The 25,683-nt window shown below is 40.7% G+C and overlaps 1 protein-coding gene across 3 annotated transcripts in view; it reads left to right on the top strand.

The window, feature by feature from the left end:
• The window catches only part of doc2b (double C2-like domains, beta), a 120,199-nt gene that overhangs the window by 84,569 nt on the left and 9,947 nt on the right, over positions 1-25,683 (top strand). For all 3 annotated transcript variants that reach the window (XM_044041323.1, XM_044041324.1, XM_044041322.1), the window contains 3 exons: positions 4,958-5,067; positions 10,157-10,283; positions 22,631-22,788. In XM_044041323.1, coding sequence (XP_043897258.1) covers positions 4,958-5,067; positions 10,157-10,283; positions 22,631-22,788 — 395 coding nt within the window. The remainder of the gene's footprint in view (positions 1-4,957; positions 5,068-10,156; positions 10,284-22,630; positions 22,789-25,683) is intronic.

Raw genomic sequence — 25,683 nt, 5'->3', positions numbered from 1 at the left:
TGATGGTGGCAACGAAACAGTAGCATAATAATTGTCACACAACAAGTGGAATAGGCCAATAAAACAACAGCCTGTCCGCGGCTGGTTTGTTTTATTGGCCATCGCCTCCCTTTTAATCACTGCGGTTAAAGATGAAATCTGCCAAGTGTGGATATCATCTGTGATAATATCCTTCCAACACGTTTGGCCCAGAGCGGGATTTGTCAACAAGTAGCAGCCAGATTGCTGTGAATCTTCATCATCACACCCTGAGGAAGATTCGGATGATTCAATCCTCGCTGCAAAACAAGTGCATTTACACTGAGAGATGACACTTTACGCTATAAAAATAAATAAATAAATGAAAAGGACTGTAAAATTTGTTATGCATGTGCAACATTTTCCTACTTAATAAAATGAATTTGTTGCTGTGACTTGAGGTTAAAAATTCTCCAGGGAACCATTCAAAGTAAATGAGGCACAACTACATCAGTAATGACTCATCTTCTTATTTGTTCTAAATGGAAATGTTAATTAAGATAATTACTTTGTGGCCCTCGTTGTAATAACACTTAAAGTATTGTTTGTGATCATGGAAACGGTCATTATTCTGCAATAAAACCAGAGCCACACGTCTGCCCACCTCCTGTTTTTCTCCACTCGCACAAAAAGTAAAGTTAATCGGGTACATCACACATGCCACAAAAACAGCCACAATATCTGCTGTCACTAATCTTCTCAATTTCAGACGAACCTCTGCTTCCTAAATGTTTATATTTGCTCCATAAGGAACACAATACTTTCAGTACTAGTACTAAATGTTGGTTTTGATTTCAACTGTGAGCTCCAGAACCAAACAATATGAACATATTTCCTGTGGGACTTCTTTGAATTGCTGCATTGATTGACAAATTCATCTATATACTCTATGTGCGCTTTAGTTTTCACTCACTGCCAATTACTTTAACCTTTCTCCAGAGTTCCTTGTGACCACATGTAAATTTCCAGGGGTTGATATAACAGTAGTAGGCTTAAGTCAAATGCTTTAATGTGAAATAAGTGAAATAAAGCTCTCCATGAGGACATGTTGCCTCCTGCTTTTGGATATTAGGCCTCACAGGAGCCATGTTGCATATTCCTGACTATAAACTAATATGCTGTCACCTTGCTCCCCCCAGCTCTGATATTTTCTCAGCTTGCCCTCAAAATAATCATTAGGCTCGGTCTGAGAGCCTCATTAAGAGCCACTGAGGAGGTCATGAGTTCTGCTCACTCTCTAATCAGAAGTGAAGTTTCACGCTCGGCTGCAAAGACAGATCATGGTTTCATCTCCACCGAGGCCACAATCAAGCACAACGAGACGCCTGTAATTATTCCACATTAGACGTTTGACAGGGTTTAAATACTGTAAAAAATGATGACATGACCACCACATACTAATGCAGTGAGGCTGACTAATTTGACAAACATTCTGTACAGGGAATATTCAAATGACATGTGCCCTAAAAATACTGTTAGTTATAATTCTTAAATTTTTAAAACCATATAAATCAAAGCCTATCCCAGTGTGACAGTCAGGACAAAATGCTCCTTGATAACCTTGTTTGAATGGAGGCACTGGTCTGAAAGAGCAACTGAACAACAAATTTAATAGATAGAAATACTAATAGTCCAAGTTTATATTGCATTATTGTAGAATAAATGACCCTGGGGTTTCTGTGCAGTATCTTAAGCCGTGTATCCACCAAGTGGAACTGTTCGGTTTGGTACAGCACAGTCCATTTTTTGGCATTTCCATTAGGAATAGTATAAAAATAAGCAGCCCCAACTGTTTCATTTTTGGGGTAACAGAGTAAAATGGTATGGTCAGTTCGGAGCTAGACTGACTCCACTCACAACAGTCAGCAGAATGGGCGACAGCAAAATGTCACTCTCTTGCGATTGATGTAAATATCCCATGCATGCCCTTATCTCGTAGCCTCGGCCATTGCGGCCTACCAAGTAAAGGTAGTATTCCCAACCATCCTTGTAGGCATCCTCTTGAACCTGGGAGCTCCCGTCCATACTTGGTGGAGTTCCATGCACACCCTCTCAGCCAGCGTCTTATTTTGTATGTAGATGAAGTGATTATTTCAACCCCCATATAAAGCTGGTCAAGTTAATGATTCTACAAGACGTGTTGTTATTCAAATCATGTTACTGGACTTCCTCCCTCCGACCTCATTCACCTCCTTGTGTCCCTCAGGTGTGAGCTTTTTCAAACTGAAGCTCGTTAGAGAGCTGATTCCACATCTGTGTGTTCAGTAAGTGAAAGAAAGTGAGGCTTTTTGGTCTCTGTGACGGAAATGACTTGTGACACCAGTTGCTCTTTTGTCGCACTGAACTCGGCGTGTGAGCAGGTGGCGGTGAACGATTTCCTCTGTAAAGCCTGTTGATCACACGTACAGAAGAGGAAACTCTCAAAATTTCTACTGAATTACTGCTCCTCTCTTTTAGGGCCCACACACACTCTGCATCAAGTTAAGGAGAATCTGCCAAAGGTTTTTTACCATATTGGGATTTTATCCATATAGAACTGGAACCTTGTGTTTTCGTGTACACAATCAATATGCATATTAACTTTATAGTCGTAATTTTCTTCTTGTGTTTGGAGTTTGTTTACAGTGTTTACAACAACTTCTCTGTTGTTGGTGCGTTACAGCACTCCATAAGGCCTGGCAGACATACTACATCCTTCAGAGTGTGTGTAAAGACACAAATGATGCCATGTTTTCTGAAAACGAAAGTTCTGTTTCTGTGTAGCCTGAACACTGCATTGACCACATTATCCATCTATAAATGCAAGGAACGTCTGTCTATCTGTCTTGTAATCAAATAATTGTCCAACGGGTCATTTTAAGGGCTTCAAACTTGACAGATGACTTACTCAGGCAGTGATTTTCAATCCAGGTCCTGATCACCCACTGCCCTGCATGTTCTTGATGTTTTCCTGCTCCAATACACCTGATTGAAATGTATGGGTCATTAAAACACTTCTGTAATGCTTGTTGATGAGCTGACTGTTTGAATCAGGTGTGTTGGAGCAGGAAAACTTCAAAAACATGCAGGGCAGTGAGTCCCGAGGACCAAGATTGAGAAATTCTTCACTAAGTGTGTGCAGTGCCAACTTCCTTCCATATATCTCCAACATTTCGATCGACAGGCTTCACATTTTGACCTTGTTTGGATGAGATATGTTAAAGATATTTCATTAATTTTGTGTAAATCTGTAAGTTTACTTCATTCATTCATTGATTCATTGTTCACCACTTTATCCTCCATCTGGAGGAACTGGAGCCAATCCCAGCTGACATAGGGCAAAAGACGGTGTACGTCCTGGACAGGTCGCCAGTCCAAAACTCAGAGACAAACAACCATTTATTCTAACATCAACGGTCAATTTAGAGTGTCCCATCAACCTTATTTGCAGATTTTTGGATTGTGGGAGGAGCTCTAGTGCTTGGAGACAACCCACAAGCACATGGGGAGAACATGCAAACTCCACATAGAAAGGTCCTCCGTCAAACCAGGATCCAAAAAGTGACCTTCTCGCAGTGAGGCACCAGTTATCTAACTTACAAATAAAATACTCCTTGAATGGGTCCTGCACTAGTGTAGTATACATTTTGTCATGACAACAATCTGTACCAGTTAAGGCTTTGTACGCCTTTAATTAAATAGTCGTGGTGCCACATACCTTCAGGTCAGCCTACTTTCTTTGTGAATTATCGACGTGTCTGCCTCACCAGTCACTTTCATCTGACTGCATGGTAATTCAGCCGATCGCTCCCTCCGATTGTCACCGTCCTGCCAACAATCCACTCCGAATCTGTCAAGTCGTCTGTTAATAGTGTATGAGAATGGCGCCGCGGTGAGTGATGAAGTGTTTAAATGGACAGATGCAATGTCACATATTTACTTATTTATGTAATGTCTATCTGGCAGAATGAGCCAGATGTCGTGTGCCTTATGTCCGTGCTATCTGCATCTGTAAAGGAAAAGGCTTTTTAATATTCACCACAGTTTAACTGTTTTATTAACTGTCGCCTCTTTTCCCGCTCACAGTATGCATACATTTACATGAACATTAAATACAAGGAGGGGAATCTCAAAGCTTATTGCATATTCAACACATGAATTTTACTATTTATAAGAGGAAAATGTTCATTTATTATACAATTCTAATCACATCGTGACATGAAGTACATGCAAATGACCTCTTTGTTACCATGTTGCCGATATCGGACGATAACTACCTCCCCCTGGTGGTTTGCTGCAGTTAAACCCTGCCCCCAAAGTCAAAGTATAAAGCAAAAACGTGGTTTCTGTCATGTCCCACACAGATGTTAGCCTAATGTTGTGTTTATTGTATATTAAGTGTGTGGATGTTGTTTAAAGTTGGTCATAATGGGGGTTCTTGTTTTAAAACGTTAGCGAAATACTGTTTTAGTTGATTTTGGTCTTATATTGCTGCAGCCTGTGGCTCAATTTAAAATAAATAAAAGTATGCTGAGGTTTTACTGCCTGGCAAAGTTCTCAGTGAAACAACAAAACAGTGGTGCTGTCAGGAACACGCTGAGCTGGAACTGCAGTCCATCGTTTTTAATTTCAGCACATTGTTCTCTGTGTTTTCCTCTTGCTTCCTGCGTTGCTTTGATAAAGCCTGTCACTTGGAAATGCAGTCTACGGTTTTCTTGTCACTTGGAGCAGTGGCTCAATATTTAGCGGAGAGTTTTTGTTTGTGTGTGTGTGTGAGTCAGCACTCTGACAAATTCCCACCAGGTTAAGGCTTTGCACATTTTTAAGGCTGTTTATGAACCTGAAAGAGACGGTCTCCTGAGCTGTCAGACAGATAAAGGACTTTGTGTTTGGTCATAGTTTATTTATTTCTTTTAAAAAATAAATAAACTTTTGTTTTTCTTCTCTGTTTGTCTTTCAGGCAAATAAACTCAGAACTAAGACGCTGCACAACACACTCAACCCTGTGTGGAGCGAGACGCTGACCTACTACGGCATCACCGACGAGGATATTGTCCGAAAAACACTCAGGTATGACAAGAGAGAGAGAGAGAGAGAAAGAGACAGAAAGTAGGTTGGCGAACAAAAAGAGAAGAAACAAAGAAAGGATTGGAAAGAGGAAGGAGGGATGAGGAGGATGAAATGTTATGAGGGACTGAGGGGAAATAAAGAATAAAAGGCAAGGAAGGAAAGGGAGTGGGAACTGGAGGAAAACAAAAGGTAGAACATTGGGGAAATGAACAAGTGAAAGGAAAGAATTTGGAGAAAACTTTTAAGAAAGTGTCAATTTGTCTTTCTGTTATCAACTTTCTGTCTACAGTTTTTGAGTAGGTGTTCCCATTCAATTGTGGTAAGAATTTACTGAGTGATAACAACAAAAAAATTATCACATTCTCTAACAATGGCAAAAGGCAAAACTGTGAAAAAAGAAAATGTAAATCTTTCAAAACTGCCTTCCCCATACTAGAGGATTCTTTTAAAATCTGACTTGATTTTAAAAACATGGGAAAACACAGAAGCAAAAAAACCTCTGAGTTTAAAGTCAGAATCTGTTTTGACAAAACAATTACTCAAGATTAAAATCAGAATTCTGACTTGGACAAAAACATATTGAGATTCAAGTCAGAATTCTGATTTTTACACCTAACTTTGTAACTGGTTTTCAATGTTTTAATCCAGAGAAAGCACAGATTAGACCAGATCTAGTCAAGACACAGGACCACACACTTTCATCAAACGATTTTCAGGGAGGAGGTTCCAGGGATTTAGGGGAACTCTCACAGAAACTCACGTGATTTAACGTGACAGGAGGTTTACTGACTGTGTCAGTTAATAACTGTTTTGTGTGCGATAAAAACAACTGTGGATGAAGTCGTGGCTGAGAAGACGGCATCAACTTGGTTTGTACAAGTTATGGTTCTAAACAAAACTATGCAACATCTGTTTCCCGGGCCAATTTACTCTCATTGTTATTGCAGGGTTCTGATCACTCCCCCAATCGCTGTTCAGTTGAAATATTTACAATTTGAAATGTCTGTTAATCCCTTTTACGACAGGATCATTTGGCCTCATAATCTGTTCAAATCAGCCTAAAATTGTGAGGCAACCACAATAGTTGGAAGGGCCAGATCAGGACCAAAATCTGGGATATTTCACTTCTTCTTTAAACCAATATCTACACTGTGTAATCCAGTATTTTAGTATGTGACATAATTTATTTATTTATTTATTTATTTCGGTCATGACATTTAGATCACTCATCACACAACAGTGCAGTTCACACAATATACATAACCGAAAGGGAAAGCGGGAGAAGCAAAGGTTAACTACTCCTGCCCCCATTATCATCATACATTTCATTTCATCATTTTTTTTTATGACATTTTGACAAAGAAAACATGTTTCAGCATCCGGTAGCACTCAGAGATATAGTCTAGTTCTAGACAGTCTGTGTCCATGATATTCCGTCGCACGTGACATTCTTGACTTGTTGCCTGGCATATTCAACTTCCCAAAAGTGACAAAATAATCCAATCAATAGAGGTCAATTCATCTTTTTTTTTTCCCTTTAGTCATCCATCTCATTTGTAGGATTCGCCTCTCTTTGCTTCTCCATTCTTTTCACCTGCTCGAGGGTTGTGGAGACGCCAGAGCGCAGCCCAACCATGACTCTCTTTATTATTGCGCTTTCCACCTTCACGTCGATCAATTCATTGCCGATCTTTCTCAGTTCCCGGTATTGCAGGAACATTCCCCATCCCAGGGAGAGCATTCCGATCATCATGAATGTAAATATGTACACATCCTCGACATCCTCTACATCCAGTGCAGCAAGGCACACAACTTTCCACTTATCCCATCCGTCCCAAATGTAGCCAGCCATGAAGGTCCCAGCTGGGCAACTAGGTTCACCAGAACTTCTTGTCGAGAACACTCTGTCGATCGCATTCAATGACCAGCTTTGCAGTTCCATCTTGGATCAATTGATTCTCCTGAGTGACTTGTTTCACAGTGGCAGCTAAATACTACTCATGTGTTGACATTTGTCTCAGTGTCAGCTGTTGTTTGGGTACATTTTTTTTTTTGTTGTTTTTTTTTTGTTTGCCCTACCCTACAACGGACAGATTTCAGGGTCCTTCATGACCTTACATTCATTCTACTTCCTACGTTCATTCTGGCTCAGACTAGTGCGTGATGAGCAGGTGGAGACTTGAGGATGCCATTTGTTTGGTTTTCTGGTGGTTTGTATGGAACCTACTGGAGCCAGCCTGGCCAGCTTGCCTTTTAACTGTTTGGTGTGTGGCTTCCAACTTAACATGTCATCAATAATCACTCCCAGCACTTTGTACTCATTAACCCTTTCAATGTCCACTCCATTAACTTGTATGTTACTAGTTAACTAGTAGTTAATACTAGTCTTACAGCCTTTTTTCCCATACATCATCTAAATTTAGAGATAGTTTATTTATATTAAACCACACATGCAACTTGGCCAGTTCATTATTGACTGTTTCCACTAATTGGTTTAGGTCTTCCCCCGAACAGAAAATATTAGTATCATCTGCAAATAATATTAATTTCAGAATATTGGATACCTTGTATATGTCATTAATGTATAGTTTAAACAGTTTTGGGCCCAGCACTGATCCTTGTGGGACCCCACAAATTATGTCCAAGCAAGTGGATGTGCAATCTCCCATCTTAACATATTGAGATCTGTTGTGAAGATAACTCTTGACCCATTCCAGTGCTATGCCTCTTATACCGTATCTCTCCAGTTTAGCTATCAAAATATCATGGTTGATGGTCACATACATAACGAGAGTGACCGTCTGAAAACTGTCCTCAATTGCACACAAAGTTAACAATCTTATCCTTTCTTTCTTGGCCATAAACCACATCCCCCCAAAAAATGTAATCCAAATCCCTCGCTGCGTTTGTCCACAAAACCACATTTATCCCAGTGACTCCTGAGCTGTGTCCAAAATCCCGGGACCACCTCCTACCTCGAAGGCTAAATTATAAAAAACGATCGCCACCAGCTCGTCCCACCCTTACTCCTGTTGCCTAGCAACATCTGTGCAGCTGGACATGGTTCAGGTCAGGGGGAAATATAAGTTCTTAATGCAGAAATTGAAGTTTTAACGTGGTATTTGTGGTATTTGTTGGGTTGGATTCTTCAATGCTGTGGAGGTGGAAGGACACATTTAAAGGAGCTTTTGAAATCTGACAGTCGAGTCATGGCACTGTGACCCAGCTGGTCTTCAAATGCAGCCTCCAAATCCCCGTGACTGTCACACAGCTTTGCTGTTTCTCTCTATTTCCCTCCAAACATCTGTGTGTAACGCAGTTTAGTCCTCACACTCGGGCCTGTGTTGCACCACATGGTTTGTTCTACTGCTTCCTCCAACTGTTCTGCTTTATATTAGATCTGCTATATCTTCTCTTCTTCTGCTGCTTCTTTTTGGCTTCTCCCTTTTGGAGTCACCACAGCGGATCATCTGTTTTCATTGTTTTCAGTGATCCACATATTTGATTTGGCACATGTTTTGCGCCAGATGATGCAAAATGTATTCGTGTTTGGGACTGGCACGAGGAGTACACTGCTGCCCCCTAGTGGCCGGGTTGTTATGTCTTCTGTATAACCCTTCAGTTAGCATCCTGCCGTTGCTGTTTTGGTATCTGCACTGACTGTAGATTAGTTCACAGAATGGAGATTGATAAACCGGGCAGCTCCACATGACTCTGTGTCATCCCCAATATTCGGATTATAAAGTGCACGTCGTCTTCCAGTTTGCTGGTTGAAGTTAAGAACATACTAAACAGTCCCCAGGGGGCGACTCTACTTGTTGCAAAGAGAGAATCTAAAATGAAAGTCTATTTGGAAAAATTAGCTCCTACTTCACATTTGATTTATTAAGTTAGGGAACAGTTAGTGGTTGGAGTTAATGGTCACATTACTACAATAAAATGCGCAATTTGAAATAAAACAGAGTGCTACAGAATAATAAAACAAGAGTAGAAAATAAAGACTAAAATGGAGAATGGAGCATAAAACAATAATTTACTCTAAAATTATTAAATAATGTAAAGTGCAGAAGATTAGAGCTCAGTCATCATGAGACAATGTGAGTTTTTAACCTGGATTTAAACACATTTGGTGCTGACTTCAGTTCTGCTCGTGTTCTGGACAAAGGTGATACAACCCATATATCTTTATGTGAAGTTTTTCCTTCATTTAACTAGATAAAAGTCTCATTTTCAAGAAGGCCACAAATGATCACACACAACAAACTTTTTAATTTGAATTCAGCTCCACTCATCCGTGTGTGTCCCCCCATGAGGACACATTAATCATGCCACGGAGGATCATGTTTGCCCCCGTATGACACGAAACAAAGCCTCACAGTACGTGTGTGAGTCATGTCATGTCAGGGCTGTGGTCGTAAGAACGCTGTGTGCATTTACTCAAGACGTGCAGGCCGTCCACCGGGAGCAGCAGCGTCCCTCCACCAATAATTGACTCATTATGAGTTTAATGAAAGTACAGAGTGAAGCCGAGTGTTCTGAACTTGGCGTCCCCGTGTCCTCACTGGCTCTGAACACAATAATATGTTTTAATTGATTGACTAATTCGCGGACAAGTACGCAGTGGTGTTTACAAAAGGACGTTGTTAATCGAGTAAATAAGCCGAGCACACAGTCAGACGCCGTATGTTCAAGTGGAAGAGTTTCTCATTTTGGCATCTTAAAGTCGTTTACGCGGATGAACGCTTCATAACGCTTAATTATCTCATCGTTTTTGTGATTGACTGAGCTCTAACGCCTCCTCTGCAGATGTACATGGAGTTTTCCTCTGTGTGGTGAGGCCTCACAGAGTCAGTGGGAGAAGTATATACACACTATATATATAGTGTGTATATACTGTATATATATATATATAATGAAGTAGGGATTTTGCTCAGGGCTGAATGACTGTGAAGGAGGATGATCAACTTCAGGTGGAAAAGTGACTGGTCTTAGTCAGTCAGTAATCCTCCTCTTAGCTCTCTTCATTTATTTGTCCTCCTCCTCATCCTCCCATTCCCTTTTCTCCTCCTTCTCCTCCTCCTCCTTTCAGGATCTCAGTGTGTGATGAGGACAAATTCCGCCACAACGAGTTCATCGGGGAAACGCGAATCCCTCTCAAGAAGCTGAAGCCCAACCAAATCAAAAACTTCAACAACTGCCTGGAGAAACAGCTTCCTGTGAGTGTGACTCACACACACACACACACACACACACACACACACACACACACACACACACACACCACACACACACACAAAGTGAAACACACACTTTAAATCACAAAAAACAAAGAATACTATGTTGTCATACCCAGATTTAATCCTGTCTATTCATGTATATAACATACAACACAAAATACTGGATTATATTACAATTTACTATACTATAATATAGTCCTACTAGTTCAGTTTATGAAATGGCACAATCCAATGCTTTATATTTATTGAAAGAAATACTATTTTACACTATAAATACAATAATTAAAGTATTGTACTTTGTTCTTAGGATGTGTCTGGTGTGTATTATATATTTAAGTATATAAATCAGCACTATAGTGTACTTTATTTGATCAAAAATGTATTGTACTATGTTCCAATCCATCATTTATGACAGCATACTGTTATATTAATATACATGGTACTCTAATTTAAGACTAATATGAGTACTGATGTCTCAGGAGATGCTGGTGCTGGTTTAGATTATCTGTGCATTTCATTATTGTGGCGCAGAATAATCATTTCTCAGGCTGCACGACGTGGCGTTCGGCTGTTCTCGTCAGAGTTTATTGTTCATTGTTCTTTTATTATTGTTAAACAACTAGAATTGTTCAAAATGTTTCGCTAATGTTCAGTTATTTATATTCATTGAATTCTTGCCACATTTGTGTCCTGGAGGAACAGCACAATAAAAGGACACCAAATATTATATACTGAAGTTGGCAAAATGTGTCACATAGGTGCAGTTTATAGTTATTTTAACTAAATATTTAAATAAATAAATGTTGTGAACGTCACTCACTTTTTCTGGTAATATTTTCAGAATTTTGTGTTAAGAGATTTAGTAACACTGAGAGATAAACTCACTTTGGAAGGACTGGGGGAGAACTGGAGCTTATCTTTTTTTCCCCCCGCTTCACACACTGGCATCATGTGTTGTTGTATAAAACCTTTGAGCTCAGAGATGTGATGCTGGCCATTTCATTATTTTCCTCCACAACATGGCAGAAAGTTTGTTGTTACCATGGGTTGCGTATAAAAAAATGGACGTAGTACAGGTACTGCACTTTCAATCTTCATCATAGCGCGACTGCATGAAACTGCCGTGACTTTCTTTTACACGAGACACAAACGCACAACCTAGTGACTTGTAAAGCAGTTGTTTTGGGTGAAACTGTGTCATTGAAATCAGTTGATTGAAAAAGATTTGTTCACCGAAGCGTTCGGTACTTCCTGACTCAGTCACTGAACTGAAATACCACTGAACGTTGGTCGTGATTCAGCTCACGATCGCTGGCTTTCAGCAGCGCCTTCGCTAAATACACCAGACTCCTCTGTTAAATATAGACTTTTGAAGCATTTCCTGTGGAGATTAACGCATGTTTTCAGGGATTTTTAAGTCTTTTTAACTGATCTACAGTTTGGCATTGTTCGCTTTGATTCTCGTGTCGGACGTCGCGCTCATGACTCGGACGTAGCGCTCATGACTCAGACTTCGTGCTCATGACTCTTCCAGTGACGACACTCAGTTGCCGGCAGTCTGGGCATCATATATTAGAACCTCGTCAGAGCAGGTACTTACACCAGGAACACCAGGAACTAATGGAAACGCAAAAGAGTCATGCTGAAACTGTGTCGTGGAAGAGTAAAGTCCAACGATACTCTTCTGTTGGTGTAATTAAAGTTTTATCACATAAGTTTCACAAGAACAAGTCATAACTGTGAACCTGTGAACTTGCAGCTGATTCTTGTACTGTTCAATAACTAATAACCAAGTTAGCTGCACACAAGATACAATCTGTAATTCTTGTAGAGGCGTACAGGACAACAGTATCCATTAGAGGATTTACTTCAAACCACACGGCCGTCAGGCTTTGAGCCCTTGTTTGGGAAACACGAGTGGATTATGAGTTTCAAGGGCATGGTAGTGGAGTGTCATTGAACTGTAATTGAATATCCCTTTTCTAACCTGCCCACACAGATTGTGGTTTTGAAAAGAATAACACGGTTTAATTCTGGACCTGTTAAAGCACAGAGGCGCTGCCTTTATGCTTGGAGAGACACATTCACGTTGCTCTTCTCCTGTGCTTTGTTCTCTGCATGTGGGAGTGTGAAATGGCGTCCCAAAAATACAGAATATGCTTTGTGTGCGAGCCCGGTATCAAACGGACACGGTGCATACATCATTCCAGGTCTTTTTTTCTTTTTTTTATTACGGTTTTTATTTAATGTAAGTGCATGCTGCGCTTTAAAAAAAAACAACAGAGTTTCTGATGTGTGTGGAGGTTGTTATTTGTCACAGTGATTATAGAGTAACCACAGTTACAGTCTCTACATTGATTTTTTTTTTTTGTATAAAATCTCGACTACTGCCTGTAGCAGTTCATAGTGTGAGCCAAGCAGCCTTTGATAAATGACTCACAGACATTTTCAGAGCTTTTTATACGCAGCAAAAATCTCACCCCGATAGTAGATTACATTATGTTAATCTTAAAGAGATAGTACCGACATAGAGTTAGTGCTGAATCTCCTGTGTTTTTTGCACTAGCTTAAGTTTATAATATCTTAACTATATCTATTGGCATTTTATTGCACCATTTAATGGCCTTTCCTGACTGGAAATCTAAATTTGTCATCCACTCGCTCTCCTGCACCAAAACCAATTGAGAAAATCAGCGTTTTTAACTGGCTGGGAAACAGGAGCTGCTGTTCTTCTACTGTCTTGTTTGATGATTTTGTATTATGTGGGTAAATCAGAATGAAGGTTTTCATACACTTAAATAGAATAATAACACATTTAAACTTGCTGATAGAGCAAACAGTGAAATAAAACTCCTGTTTGCTGTGATGTAAAATCGCAGATTTTCTCAATGGACTTTGGTGTGAGGAACGCTAGACAAAAGACTTTGGTTTCCAGTCCAAAAGGACAGTCTAACAACAAAATAAAATGGTAAAAATCTCTTTTTTTAAAAGGTAGCTGAGACCTAAGATGGCATAGATTGTATTAGTTTTTTTCTTTATGTCCCTGCAGGCAGCCATGTTTTCACAGAGAGCAGCAATGTGGCATCCAAAACACAGAACTATCCTAAAATTCAAGTATGAAACTACTGCCTGCAGGTTTTCATAAGCAAAATAAATGTATCCAATACCCACTAATCCTCATACATTGCTCATATTTCTAGTAAGAAATAAATCTGGAGAGCATTTTATGGCTCAGAGCAGCATCTTATCTGTGGAGCAGAGAGAGCTGTGTCAAAATCAATAACTGATTTTTCAGTGCTTGCCTCTTCTGTTTCAGTATAGGTTGTTCTGAACTACTTTGGACCACCCTGTTATACTGTATGTCTTGAAAAGGGGAGAGAAAGCACAATTTGGCCATTCATTTTCCGCAGAGAAATGCTGGAAGGCAGAGTGAATCATTGACGGTTGCTGGGTTGCAGGGAAAGGAGCTCGGGGAAGGACACGTTCTGCTCCGTTTGCTCCCGAAGTAGCAGATAAGGAGTTGTGACTGAACACAGGATGTTGTTCTTCTGTCCTGGGGAAGAACGGGCCAGTGGTCACCCACCGTTTAATCTTCTCATTCAGCAGCTTATTGATGGGATTTGCTGTGAAAAAGAGGCCTCTTTGCTGTTCAAGCGTATAAAAAAGTTTTAGACTTTTCGCAGGCTGAAGTAAAGTTAAAGAAATGTCAATAATTCCATGATAATCCAGACGCAAAAGAGTTGATCTGAGAGTGAATTAGATGTCTGCACCTTGTGTGGAAAACTGACTTGTAACAGGAGTCTTTGACCAATCACAAGAAAGAGAGGACGCCTCCATCTGTTTTTCAGTCCAGACAAATGCAAAGAGATTACATGCAAAAATACAAGTATATCCAAGTTTAGTTTACCCTAATTTAGCAGCTTCAGAGTTATTGTGAGGGTTAAATGTTGGGGAGATGGGGGCTGGCTCCACTGCCCCCTACTGTTTGTTAGTGGAAAACCAGCCAGATATTCAATAACTACACCATAATACAAACTCGTCAAACTTTCTGTAAACTTTACTGCTGCATTGTACATGATACCACACCACTCAGTTTGACAAAAATTATGCTTTTTATTTTTTTGTTTTGTGAATATTTATTAGTAATAATTGTCTATAACGTCACCATAATACAGTGTAGTGTTGTCAAACTTTCTGTAAACTTTACTGCTGTACTGTACATGATGCTACACCACTCAGTTTTACAAAAAATATGCTTTTGTATAATTTTTAAATGAAATACCAAATATTTATGTATTTAAGTTGGGATGTTCAAAAGGATGAAGAAGTAGACGATGGATGGATGTTTACGAAAGTTCCACTTGAAAGTGACAAAATAAGGGATTTCAGTTGTAACAATACTGTTTTCCAACTGTAGGGGGAATATTATTTTTGGGAAATTGGGGTCCATTTACGATTGTGCCTCTATTGTCGGGTCCTTGAGTGACAGACGACTCTGTTTGTATGACTCGCTCGTCCCAAGGTACCTGGGCAGCTGTGTCCCTGCTAAAGTTGTAACCACACACCCATTTTCTGTCTAATGGATGTCTGTGCCATCCTCGGCTCTGAATCTGGATCCAGCGCTGGCACCAGACGTTAGCGCGAGACCCCCCTTCCCCCCGAGCGGTGTGAGGAGAGTGCAGCCTCATCTGGCAGAGAATCTTTATTCAGTCTCTCAGTGCGATGCTTTTCTCCATTTTGCCACAGCTCAACTGGACAATGAAAGGCTTCAACAGTGAGAGATGATTACTGATTTTTCACCCACACTGTTGCCATTTTTTGAAAATGGCAGTTTTAATTGCTTTTTTCAACAACACTTATGTCTCATTACGGTGCAGGCAGTAGTTAGAAGTTGTAGAATTGTCACGTGGAAGCAACTGTGGCAGTGCTAATGTGCAGAATTAGCACACAAAGGGTTGTGGTAACGTTGGTCCAGAGGTACAGTTGTTGACAAATAGTGAAACTGTAAATGTATGGACATTCATAACTCCTTGAAGATGGTATCAGAAAGCCTGAGGTCATAATCGCTTCTTTAATCACCCTTCAATGAAATCCCCCCCCACTGCCATTTTAAAGCTGTTTGCACACTAAATGTGTTTTTTAGCCACTTGGGATCAGCAGGAACACGCTGTAAACACACCACAGGTGCATTATTACCTCATAAAAATGTTTGAGGCATATGTGTCCACAACCGGTCGACACGTACAGCGACTGGGGAACGACATCAGCATTCATGGATTGTGCGTGTGTGTGTCGTCACTAACTCTAGGGGGAAATATCTGGCTTTCACTGTTTTTCAGGCTTGGAGGAAAATTGGCTCCAGCAGGGGACTGTTTGCGTCGTCAGATTAAATCAGGCGACAGGTGGCGTCTGGGTCGAGTGTGAAGGCGGGACGCTTGTCCACTCACTCTCACAGATTTTTCCTGCTGTATTCTCACCAGGACATTTTTCAATGTTAGGAAAAGTAGCAGGAAATGTCCTGACTCCCATTTGACTGGAGCTTTATTTGCCACTATGCGTATGTGCTGTATATTTTTTTTACCAGTTAGACACTAACTTTATCAATAACCATTGTGGTAGCAAGTGTTTGGAAAGGGTCAAAAAATGTAGGAGGCCTATTAAGGTAAACTAAAATGTTTATGACCTCTCTAGAAGAAGTGTTTCTTGTAGATCTTCATCAGAAACGAACGTGTCCTTGTAGCCTGGGTGGGGCAGCCTGTGGCCAAGTGGAAAGGGAACTTGACTTGTAACCACAAGGTCGCCGGTTCAAATCCCCACCCGGCCGAAGAGGGCTGGGGTACCCCTGAGCAAGGTACCCATCCCCCCAATGCTCCCCGGGCGCCACTCAGTGTGGCAGCCCACTGCTCCTAATTCTAGGATGGGTCAAAATGCAGAGGAATACTTTCCCTAAGGGGATTAATAAAAACTAACTTTAACTTTAAAACCCCACTGAGTCTGCCAGTGATTTGGTTACACTCTGCAGCCACCTGTGGCCAACTTCAGAATCTCCTAATCTCCCTGGCACGCGAGAGGCAAGTCTTAACGCAGTGACGACAGAGAAGCGATGTTTTTGGCTTTGGTATACATCCAACATGGCAGCCACTGAAGAGCAGCTGTCTTTCGATTTGGCTGTTGCTTCCATTTTAAGCGACTTCCTCCACAGAGCTCCCCCAGGCAAAATGCCATTACCCCATCGCTTCTGGAAAATTATAACAAGCACTTTTGTTTACATGTGTTTCCGCGCTCTGCATACATCATCTGGACAATTGGTCTAAATGGTTGTAGTTCTGTTCACTTGCACATGTTGGCAATTTAATTTACACCCCTTGTTCATGCTTCTTGTAAGTAGGAGGTGAGTAAAGCCTTTCCAGACTCGTACTCGGTCTCAAATGATACTGAGCTAAAGTCTGGTGCAGGTCGTGTAAAAACAGGATAAAGGAGATTTGAGAGTTTTGTTTTGGTTGTACTGGTTTCATTTGGTGTCCGTCGTCAGACAGGAGGTTGTAATATGGATTAGAAGATTAGACAGGGAGGCTGATCACAATAGTAATGACAAACCACTGCTCTATAATCTGCATCTTCTGTATAAAATGTTGCCTTGAGGGTTCACAGGGTCCACAAATGAAAACACATCAACAGTTCTTTGGGAGAAAATGCCAGAATCTCTATTTCTAAAGTTAAACCAGTAGATCGGCTACCCCCTGCAGAAGACTACCATTTTATTAGGTACACAGGGCTTAAGTAGCCAGTGTGTTTTCCTGCTGTTGTGTACAGAATTCATGAGCATTAGCAATATTTATTTACTTATTACTTATTTATACAATATATTCATTCATCATTATTGCATTGTTGTAAGTACTTAGTACTCATGGATGCATGTTACAGAGTACACATTATTATGTGTACCCTCCACTTATTACTACATAATTATTACATTACGACATAAGATGTTGGACGTATAAGGTTTTCACTGCTATCTGCATTGACTTCCATTCATCTGGACAGCCAAAATAAAACATTAGCCCTAGACTTAACCAGTTCCTCAGAAACAAAGTTCTTATGACCAGGTTTTGGTCTCCATGAGGACTATACTGGTCCTGACAAGGTCAGTGTTTATGCCATAAAAATTTCCTAAAGAGGTGACAAATACAAGAGCACACACACACACCGACTGACTCAGGCTGAAAACAATAAGAGCGATGCTGCCACAGCTGGTAACCAGGCAGAGAAAATAGATTTCTTTTCTTTCCTATATTTGCAGAACTATTCATGCTCTCACACAGACACACTCTTCATTACATTCTTTCTCCTTCTTCTTCTTTAGTTGAACACAAGTAGAGCACAGCTTTTATTCTGAAGGCTCAGGTTGCTGCAGGCAGGAATGGATGTCAAGTATATTTTGAGGACATTGGGAAGAATCCGTTTGTCAATATGAAATGAATCTTAATAATAAATCTCTTTGTTCGAGTTTAAAAAAGGATAAAAGGACTTAAGAGACTCGTATTTTTGTGGGTGGAGCTATGACAGGCCAACCTGAGGGCATTGTTTTAAATTCAGTTGTCATGGTCGTGTTGGTTAATAATCAGTATTACCATAATAATGTGTCCCTGATTCCTCACTATGTCTGTGTTATTGCTGCATTGTAATGTAAAGTGTTAGTGATTTTCCTCCAGAGAGAAAAACACACACTGAAAACTGACACACAAATGCAGCTCAGACCCTCGAGCTATGAGCTTTTTTTCATTTGTTGTATTGTATGCCTTCCTGTACCCCGTGACTTAGAAATGCAATTTACCAACAACACTTCCACAGTGGCCCCCCTCCCCATATTGGCTTTTCCTATACCTCAGCATTTATTTCCAACCACGTACACACAGTAAATGACCGTCTGTATCAGCAGAGGAAATGCACAGATAGGTGTAATACCGTTACACTTATCCACAGCTCCACAGTGTGAGTAGAGCAGTGTGGGAGTGCGGGTATTAGACCTGTGAGTTATTTCAGTTTGGTTTTGTGCGTTCTCACATTGATATTCACCATGATTTTCTGTCTCATTTATGACAAACTGTAAATGACTTGTCTCTGCAGCTCAGCTGTAACGTTAAAGCTCCTAGGTGCTTGCGATGGAAGCTGGGGAGACATGGCTCATATGCTGTGTTCATACTGAACGTGATTTGTCATCATTTTGTACATTTTGTGACACGATGGCCACAAGTCGCCGTATTGTAAACAGAAGTAACGTTGATGGTGAAATTTCTTTTCACTGTTAGCGTTATGGAAACGTCTGTAGAGAAGAAACCTATGTGGAGCCGGACACAGCGTGGTAAGTTTTGCTGCAAACACCAGGGGCTACGTGAGCTCGTCATGTGAAAGTAGCGCTGGTGAAACTTGCTTATTGTTGTGTCCGGTGCTGTGTGGTGTTTCATCTCTGCAGATGTTTCCACAACAGAGAGAGCGTCGTACACCTCAGAGTGTCCACACACAGAAATTATATGTTTCCCAGAGGGGAGTCTGTCCACTGGCAGGTACGTGACATCAGTGCAATGTCTCGCAAAAGTTGATCAATTTCAACTCGAGCGTTAGACACAATATGTCCGATAGATGCAATTTTGTTTTGTTGTTACTGCATTCCCATAGCATTAAGGCATATTCATAGCTTATTGCTCTGAAACTGGGGACGTTTCTCCCCTAGATCTGTTCTGTTGGGCTTGTGCGAACACAGCACTCGCACACCGTTCCTGCACCAATCAGTCAGGGTCACAGAGTGGTTCGTTTGCAGTGTGTACACAATTTACGAGTGGTATCCAGCTGCATGTACCCACAGACCGGTACGACAAACAGCACTGTTGCAACACAAACAACTTTGGTAAACACAGTTTGAGCTACACTGCTTTAAGTAGGCTGTAAACAAACTTAATTGTGTATCCATGGACATGGATTGAGAAATTATGATTTGGTGCACAACAGGTTGGTTTTCATAATCATAAGCTGCATCCTGGAACATTTTCAACACTCAGAGACAATAGCAGAATAATGAAATGAAGAAGGGAAACAGTGCTCAACAATCTGTCCAACAGTGTTCACAGCAGGATACTAATCAGAAACCTGCCGGGAAATGACTCTCCTGGGTGAATCACAGATGACTTCTTCGTCTTCTCTTTTTTTGTTCCAGACATCTCACTGGACTTGCCTTCCATTTCATCTGGCATGCCAACATGTCTCAGATGCCACCTTGTTTTACTGTCAAATCAATTTAGGCTTGTCCCTTCCTCCACCGTTGGTCCATGTCAGGGACATCCCCCCTCTGTTGTCTCTATCTCGCTGTCTCCTTTAACAAGATGCAACCTGGGAAATCTGTGACAAACCAAGAGGCTGACAGGAATACAAGGGTATAAAGACAGAAAGCAAGCAAGTCGGGGAGGAAGGAAGGAAGTAAAAAAATAAAAATAAAGTGCAGGCTGTCTGGATGGTATCAAGGTCGGCGTACCTGACAAGTGCAGACATCTTTACAACACTCCCTGTCTTCTGTTCTATTCCTTACTCACAGACCTCCCCTCCATTAAGCTGTCCTTCTCTGGCATATAAATAATACCAACAAAAGATGCGTCCAGGACTTGGTTTGAAATGATAAAGACATTTCCGCAGCTGTGTGGCCTCCAGTCTTCACAGATTAAGGGCTGTTCTCTGCTTCCCTTAATGGAGCTTTTCCATTATACAGTTGTAGCACTACTCGACTTGACTCTACTCGGTTTGACATCAGGCACGTTGTTTTCCATTACTTCAAAGTATCTCCTCAACTGTTGCATGACACTATTGTGATCCTCTCGTCAGCCACCAAACACAGGAACGTCAGGAACGTATGGACCACAGACAGCAGCCATGTTTGCTTGCTGTAAAGCTCCTGGTTTTGATTCCTGACGACTCTCTCACCAATCAGTGGCCGGCAGTCTGTTGACGTCACATTTTAGTATGGGCTCAGCTCGCTTGGAACCTCGCCAGAGCAGGTACCAAAAAAAATCACTTATGAAAAAGCAAAAAAAAAAACGAGGTATAACGTATAAGCCCCCTAAGTCTCCTTTTCCTTTTTCCATTATTTGCTTCAAACTCCGCTTACACAAGCAAACACACCACTGCCCAGCAGAGTTTCCTCAATGTTTTCCAGCTAATTGTACGACTGCCTGCGGCAAAACTCAATTAAGATTGGCTGAAGGCTGTCCATTAATTGGATTCAAAGCGTAGTCGAACAGGACACCTCTCATGTAACAGTCTGCACACCGCTCTGAATACATGTAGCAGCAGTGCCAAATAATTGAATGAGATATACATCACCCTCTCCGCCTGCTCCCATTGTTTTCTGAAATCCACAGACTGGCAACAAAGCCACACAACACAATAATATTCCAAGGCTATTGACTACGTTCCAGGTATTAGTCAGCCCCCGGGGGTTACCAGGGAAACGGAGGTATTACCAAGAACAAGGTCTGGTAATATCCCTGCATAAAAGTGAGTTTGGCTTTGGCTGATATAAGCTTCTTTTCTGGATCTCTGACTGACTCTTTGACAGATTTAGTGATGAGTTTCAGTTTTGGTCAGTGGAATGTGGCGAGACTGAGTGATGAATTTAAGCACATTTTTCTGCCATGTAAAGGGGCAATTGTACTGCCTTTGTTACTAGCTTTACCAAACTCAAAGTCAGTGCTTGAAGTGCATAAAGTGTCACTCCCCTGTGACCGGAGTTTTTTCAATGCCCTGCAGACTATTCTCATCCAAAGCTTTCGTTCTTGTTGAGACAAACAAGCACAAACAGAACAGGGGGAAAAGCAAGTTGCTGGATGTCCTCCACTGTTGTCCATTGCATTGTCCTCTTTTGTGTCACTTTCAATGTCGTGCTACGACATCACGTTACCAAATAAAGATACTGTTCTCAGTCGAAAAGCAAGCCTGACCCAGGGCTTTACCATTCCAAACTGTACCAGGATGGAAACACGGCTGTATTTGATTTGGCAAATCTCCCATTTATTCAGGCTTGGGACCAGCAGTAGGATTTCACTGGATTCAATTAAATTCGCTTCAATTTTATTTGTATTGTGCCATGTCACAATATACATTATCTCAAGGCACTGTACATAGTAAGGCAAAAACCTTTACAGCATTATAGAGAGCAGAGAAACCCAACAACTCACGTAATGGGCAAGCACGAGGCAAAAAAAACCCCTCTCTTTTAACAGGAAAAAAACTCTGATAGAACCAGACTCAAAGATGTGCAGCCATCTGCGTAGACAGGTTGGGGTGAAAGGAAAAATGGGGGACAGAGGAGAGGTGGGGGACAGAAAGGACAGAAAGAGGGAGATGGGGTAAAGACAGGAGAGAGAGACCAGGAACAGATAAATAACAGTTATGTCAGGTTATCAGTTCAGACAAGACAGTTCTGAATCACACCCCTTGTGGCTGGGGTCAAATTTGAGTGATGAGCATTGGGGATTGGGTAACTTGCTCAAGGGGACCCCAGGCTTTTCCTATTGGGGATTCCAACCAGTAACCTTCCAGTTATAAGCATAATTCCCTTTCACACAGCCATAGGCTGCCATCACTCTGACACTGTACATGGTCTAATTTTGTTTCATGACAACCTCACAGTATTTCTTCGTATTTTTCGTAATGTTTACAGTGTGCTTGTGTAGTAATGTAGTAGATTATTGTGTACTTGTGTGTAATTATGTCATAAATGCTGTAAACCCCCGTGAACAGATATTTAACTTCATGCATGGGGATCTAAACGTCTGTTAATCAGTCTGGAGACGAGCTCATCAGCATGAAGGTGTTTGGAATGAAAACTCTTGACATGTGGGTCATGTGTCAGATCAGCTGTTTATCGTGTCTCTAAAAAATGTAGCTAATTATTTTTGATGAGGCTATTAAGTCGCCATCTACAGCGGAGATGGCATCAATCAGCCAATCAGTGCTGATTTTCATGACACAGCTGTCAAGACGGCGAGTTCTGTTGCTGCTGCAGACTTTTAATGATACAGACTTACTTTCACAAAGTAGTTGATGAGACAAAAAAAAGAGAGTACAGGGATTAAAAAAAAGAATTAAAGTCATGGGAGATGGAGAGAACACTTTTAGATAATGATTTTCATGTCACCGAGGAATAATAGCATTCTGGAACTTAAACATTTTTGGTTATCTGATCAAGCCATAATGATTCCTGAAATGAGAAATGTTCTCCACTGTTTGTTATGAGAGCCGGTTATTAATACTAAACTTTGTCGTTTTTATCACTGCAGGTCAACAAGACAGAGGAGAAGTCCCTAGAGGAGCGAGGACGCATCATGATTTCGCTGAAGTACAACACCCAGAAGTCTTGTCTGGTTGTCGGCATCATACGCTGTGCTCACCTCGCCGCCATGGACGCCAACGGCTTCTCCGACCCCTACGTCAAAACGTCAGTATCCCAGACAAACACTCAAATATCATCAGCATAAAGGATTACGTCATGTTATGACAAAAACATAATTGAGAGATGATTAGAATCAGCACGAGAAATTGCAGAAGTCTAAACAACCACCAGGAGATAAACAACAACACAGCTGATTTACTGTTTTTAAAGTGTTATTAGTAGGGGCGTTATTCATTCATTCATCGTCTACCACTTCATCTTCCACATGAGGGTTGCAGGGGTACACCCTAGATAAGTCACCAGTCCATTGCAGGGTTATGTAGGGACAAACTGCCATTCACTCTCATGGTCAATTAAAAGTGTCCAATTTAGTGTCAGTCATTCAGTCATCATCTACCGCTTTATCCTCCACAAGAGGGTCGCGGGGGGTGCTGTGCCAATCTCAGCTACATCAGGCGATAGGCGGGGTACACCCTGGACAGTTTGCCAGTCCATCGCAGGGCCACACACAAATAGAGACAAACAACCATTCACTCTCACACTCACTCCTACGATCAATTTAGAGTGTCCAATTTACCTAATCCCCACATTGCATGTTTTTGGACTGTGGGAGGAAGCCGGAGAACACGGAGAGAACCTACGCACACACGGGGAGAACATGCAAACTCCATGCAGAAAGGCCCTTGTTCCAACCGGGGCTCGAACCCGGGTCTTCTCGCTGCAAGGCGAGAGTGCTAACCACTACCCAATTTAGTGTATAATCCCCAAAGTTTTGGACTGTGTAACCTGGAGAAAATTTTAGTTAAATGAAAACATTGTTTTCAGATGAATACACAGTATAGATGTTTGCTTCTGTACAGTTTGATGTAACCCAAACCCAGTGTGTTTTACCCAAGTGTGGTTACTTCCTGTCAAAACAGGCTACTTCCTGCTCAAACAATTTCCAACAGTTTCGGGTGTTTTTATATGAATGAATGTTACATATTGTATTAGTAGTTCTTGTTCTTCTGTGGGGTTTAACAACACATTCTATCCATAGTTTTGCATTACTGCCATCTTCTGGAATTCTCCTACTGAGGAGTTATTCTTGATAACTAATTCATTTAATATAATATAATATAATAATATAATTAGTAGTAAGAAGGGGTTATATTATTACATAATGATGCTTTTATGCCAAAATCTCAACTTGGAAGAACCAGTTATATCACTGGTACCTGACTCCATACAAAGACAAAAGCCAATTAAGTGAAATTATGAAAAAAGTTATGGAAATTAGTTTTGTATCTTAGAAATAAACTTTGAAAAAGGATATTGTGAAAATACGCAGAGTACAATAACCTTTAATAACAATTAAGATGAAAGTTTCCAAAGGTCCTTTGTATTTACTGGGTTATATTTTATATTTGATGGTAGGCTTTTGCTTTTGTTTGAATAGAAAAGGAAGTAGAGGAACACATTTTTCATTATTTCTGTTTTTAAGACATAAAAGTTCATCTTAATTGGTTGTAGAAACTTTTTCAGTATCCACAGTGTTGCTCCGTGGCAAAATCTGAAAGTTCAAAAACATTACAAATCAGCCTCCAACAAATTTAATTACAGATACACGATAGCCGAGATATTTTTGTTGTCAGTCAGAGAATGAAATCAGTGCAAGGGTAAAAAGTTTGACCTGAAACTCCACGGCCTCGACTTATTGATCTGTTGGTAAAATCTAGAAATAGATAAAAGGAGGCAGCTGTGCTCCAGTCAAGTTCATCTGCAAATTCACTTTCATACTCAGAATTTATTTCTGCATTATCCTTGTAGCCTCTTCACTGTTTGTGTCACGCTCTTCCAATATAATCTCCAAGGCCCCATGAGCATCAATCTTTCGCTCATATTGCTGCTGGAGTATTGAAGCTGAAGTGACCTACGCACGTGTGTCAACACCTCTTATTATCCAGGCGACAGAAGAGAGAGAGAGAGAGAGAAGAGGTGAAAGTGCAAATCAATTAGTAATATCAGCTCCATATAGAAAAACATCATTTTGCAAGATAAACACAATTGTGCCACGTAAGTGGAAGTTAGAGAGTTGCAACAAATTTAATTACATCTGGTGCAAACATTCACTTGGACTCAAAGAAGAACAAAGTAGATATTGATCGTCTGCAACTTTAAAATTCTCAATAACAACTCCAGGAAAACCTTTCAAATTGATATAAACGTTCATTTGGACTCATCAATGTCAAACGTCAAAGGTCCCCGAAATACTCTCAAATATATACATATACATTACATCTGGCACAAACATTCACATGGACTCTGAGATGACCGTTTCTTCGATGTGGTATCTTGATGATTCAAGATTTGGCACAAATATTCACTTGGACTCACAGATTTACTGATTAGATTTGGCTGGCCGAAAGTCAAGGGCACAGTGACTCTATTAAACTTGTTTTGCCTTGTGAATGAATGCATCATCAAAACAAGGTATTGAGATAATCCCTTAAAATTAAACCATATGTTCATATGGACTCTTAAGATTTGGGACAAATGTTCACTTGGACTCACAGATAGTCTGAATAGATTTGGGTTGCTAAAATTCACAGTCACTGTTACTTCAAGAAAACAAATTTTGCCTTGTGAATGCATTATCTGAAGAACAACTTGACCTAATCCCATTGTATCAAGCACAAATGTTCACTTGGACTCAAAGATTAACTGATGACATTTGGGTTACCAAAATTCAAGCTCAATGTTACTTCATGAAACATTGTTTTGCCTTGTGAATGCATTCATTTAACAATGTCTTGAGTGAGTGCCTCCAGATTTAGCACTTACGTTCAGGTCAAGGGCACTCTGACCCCATGAAACCTTGTGAATTCATTAACTTAAAAACACCCTGAGAGAATCCTTTCAGATTTAGTGTAAATGTTCACTTTGACTCATGGATTAGAT

The sequence above is a fragment of the Solea senegalensis genome, linkage group LG13 (genome assembly GCF_019176455.1).
Source record: "Solea senegalensis isolate Sse05_10M linkage group LG13, IFAPA_SoseM_1, whole genome shotgun sequence".
Taxonomy (NCBI): Eukaryota; Metazoa; Chordata; class Actinopteri; order Pleuronectiformes; family Soleidae; genus Solea; species Solea senegalensis.
This window is presented reverse-complemented; position numbering and strand designations above follow the sequence as displayed.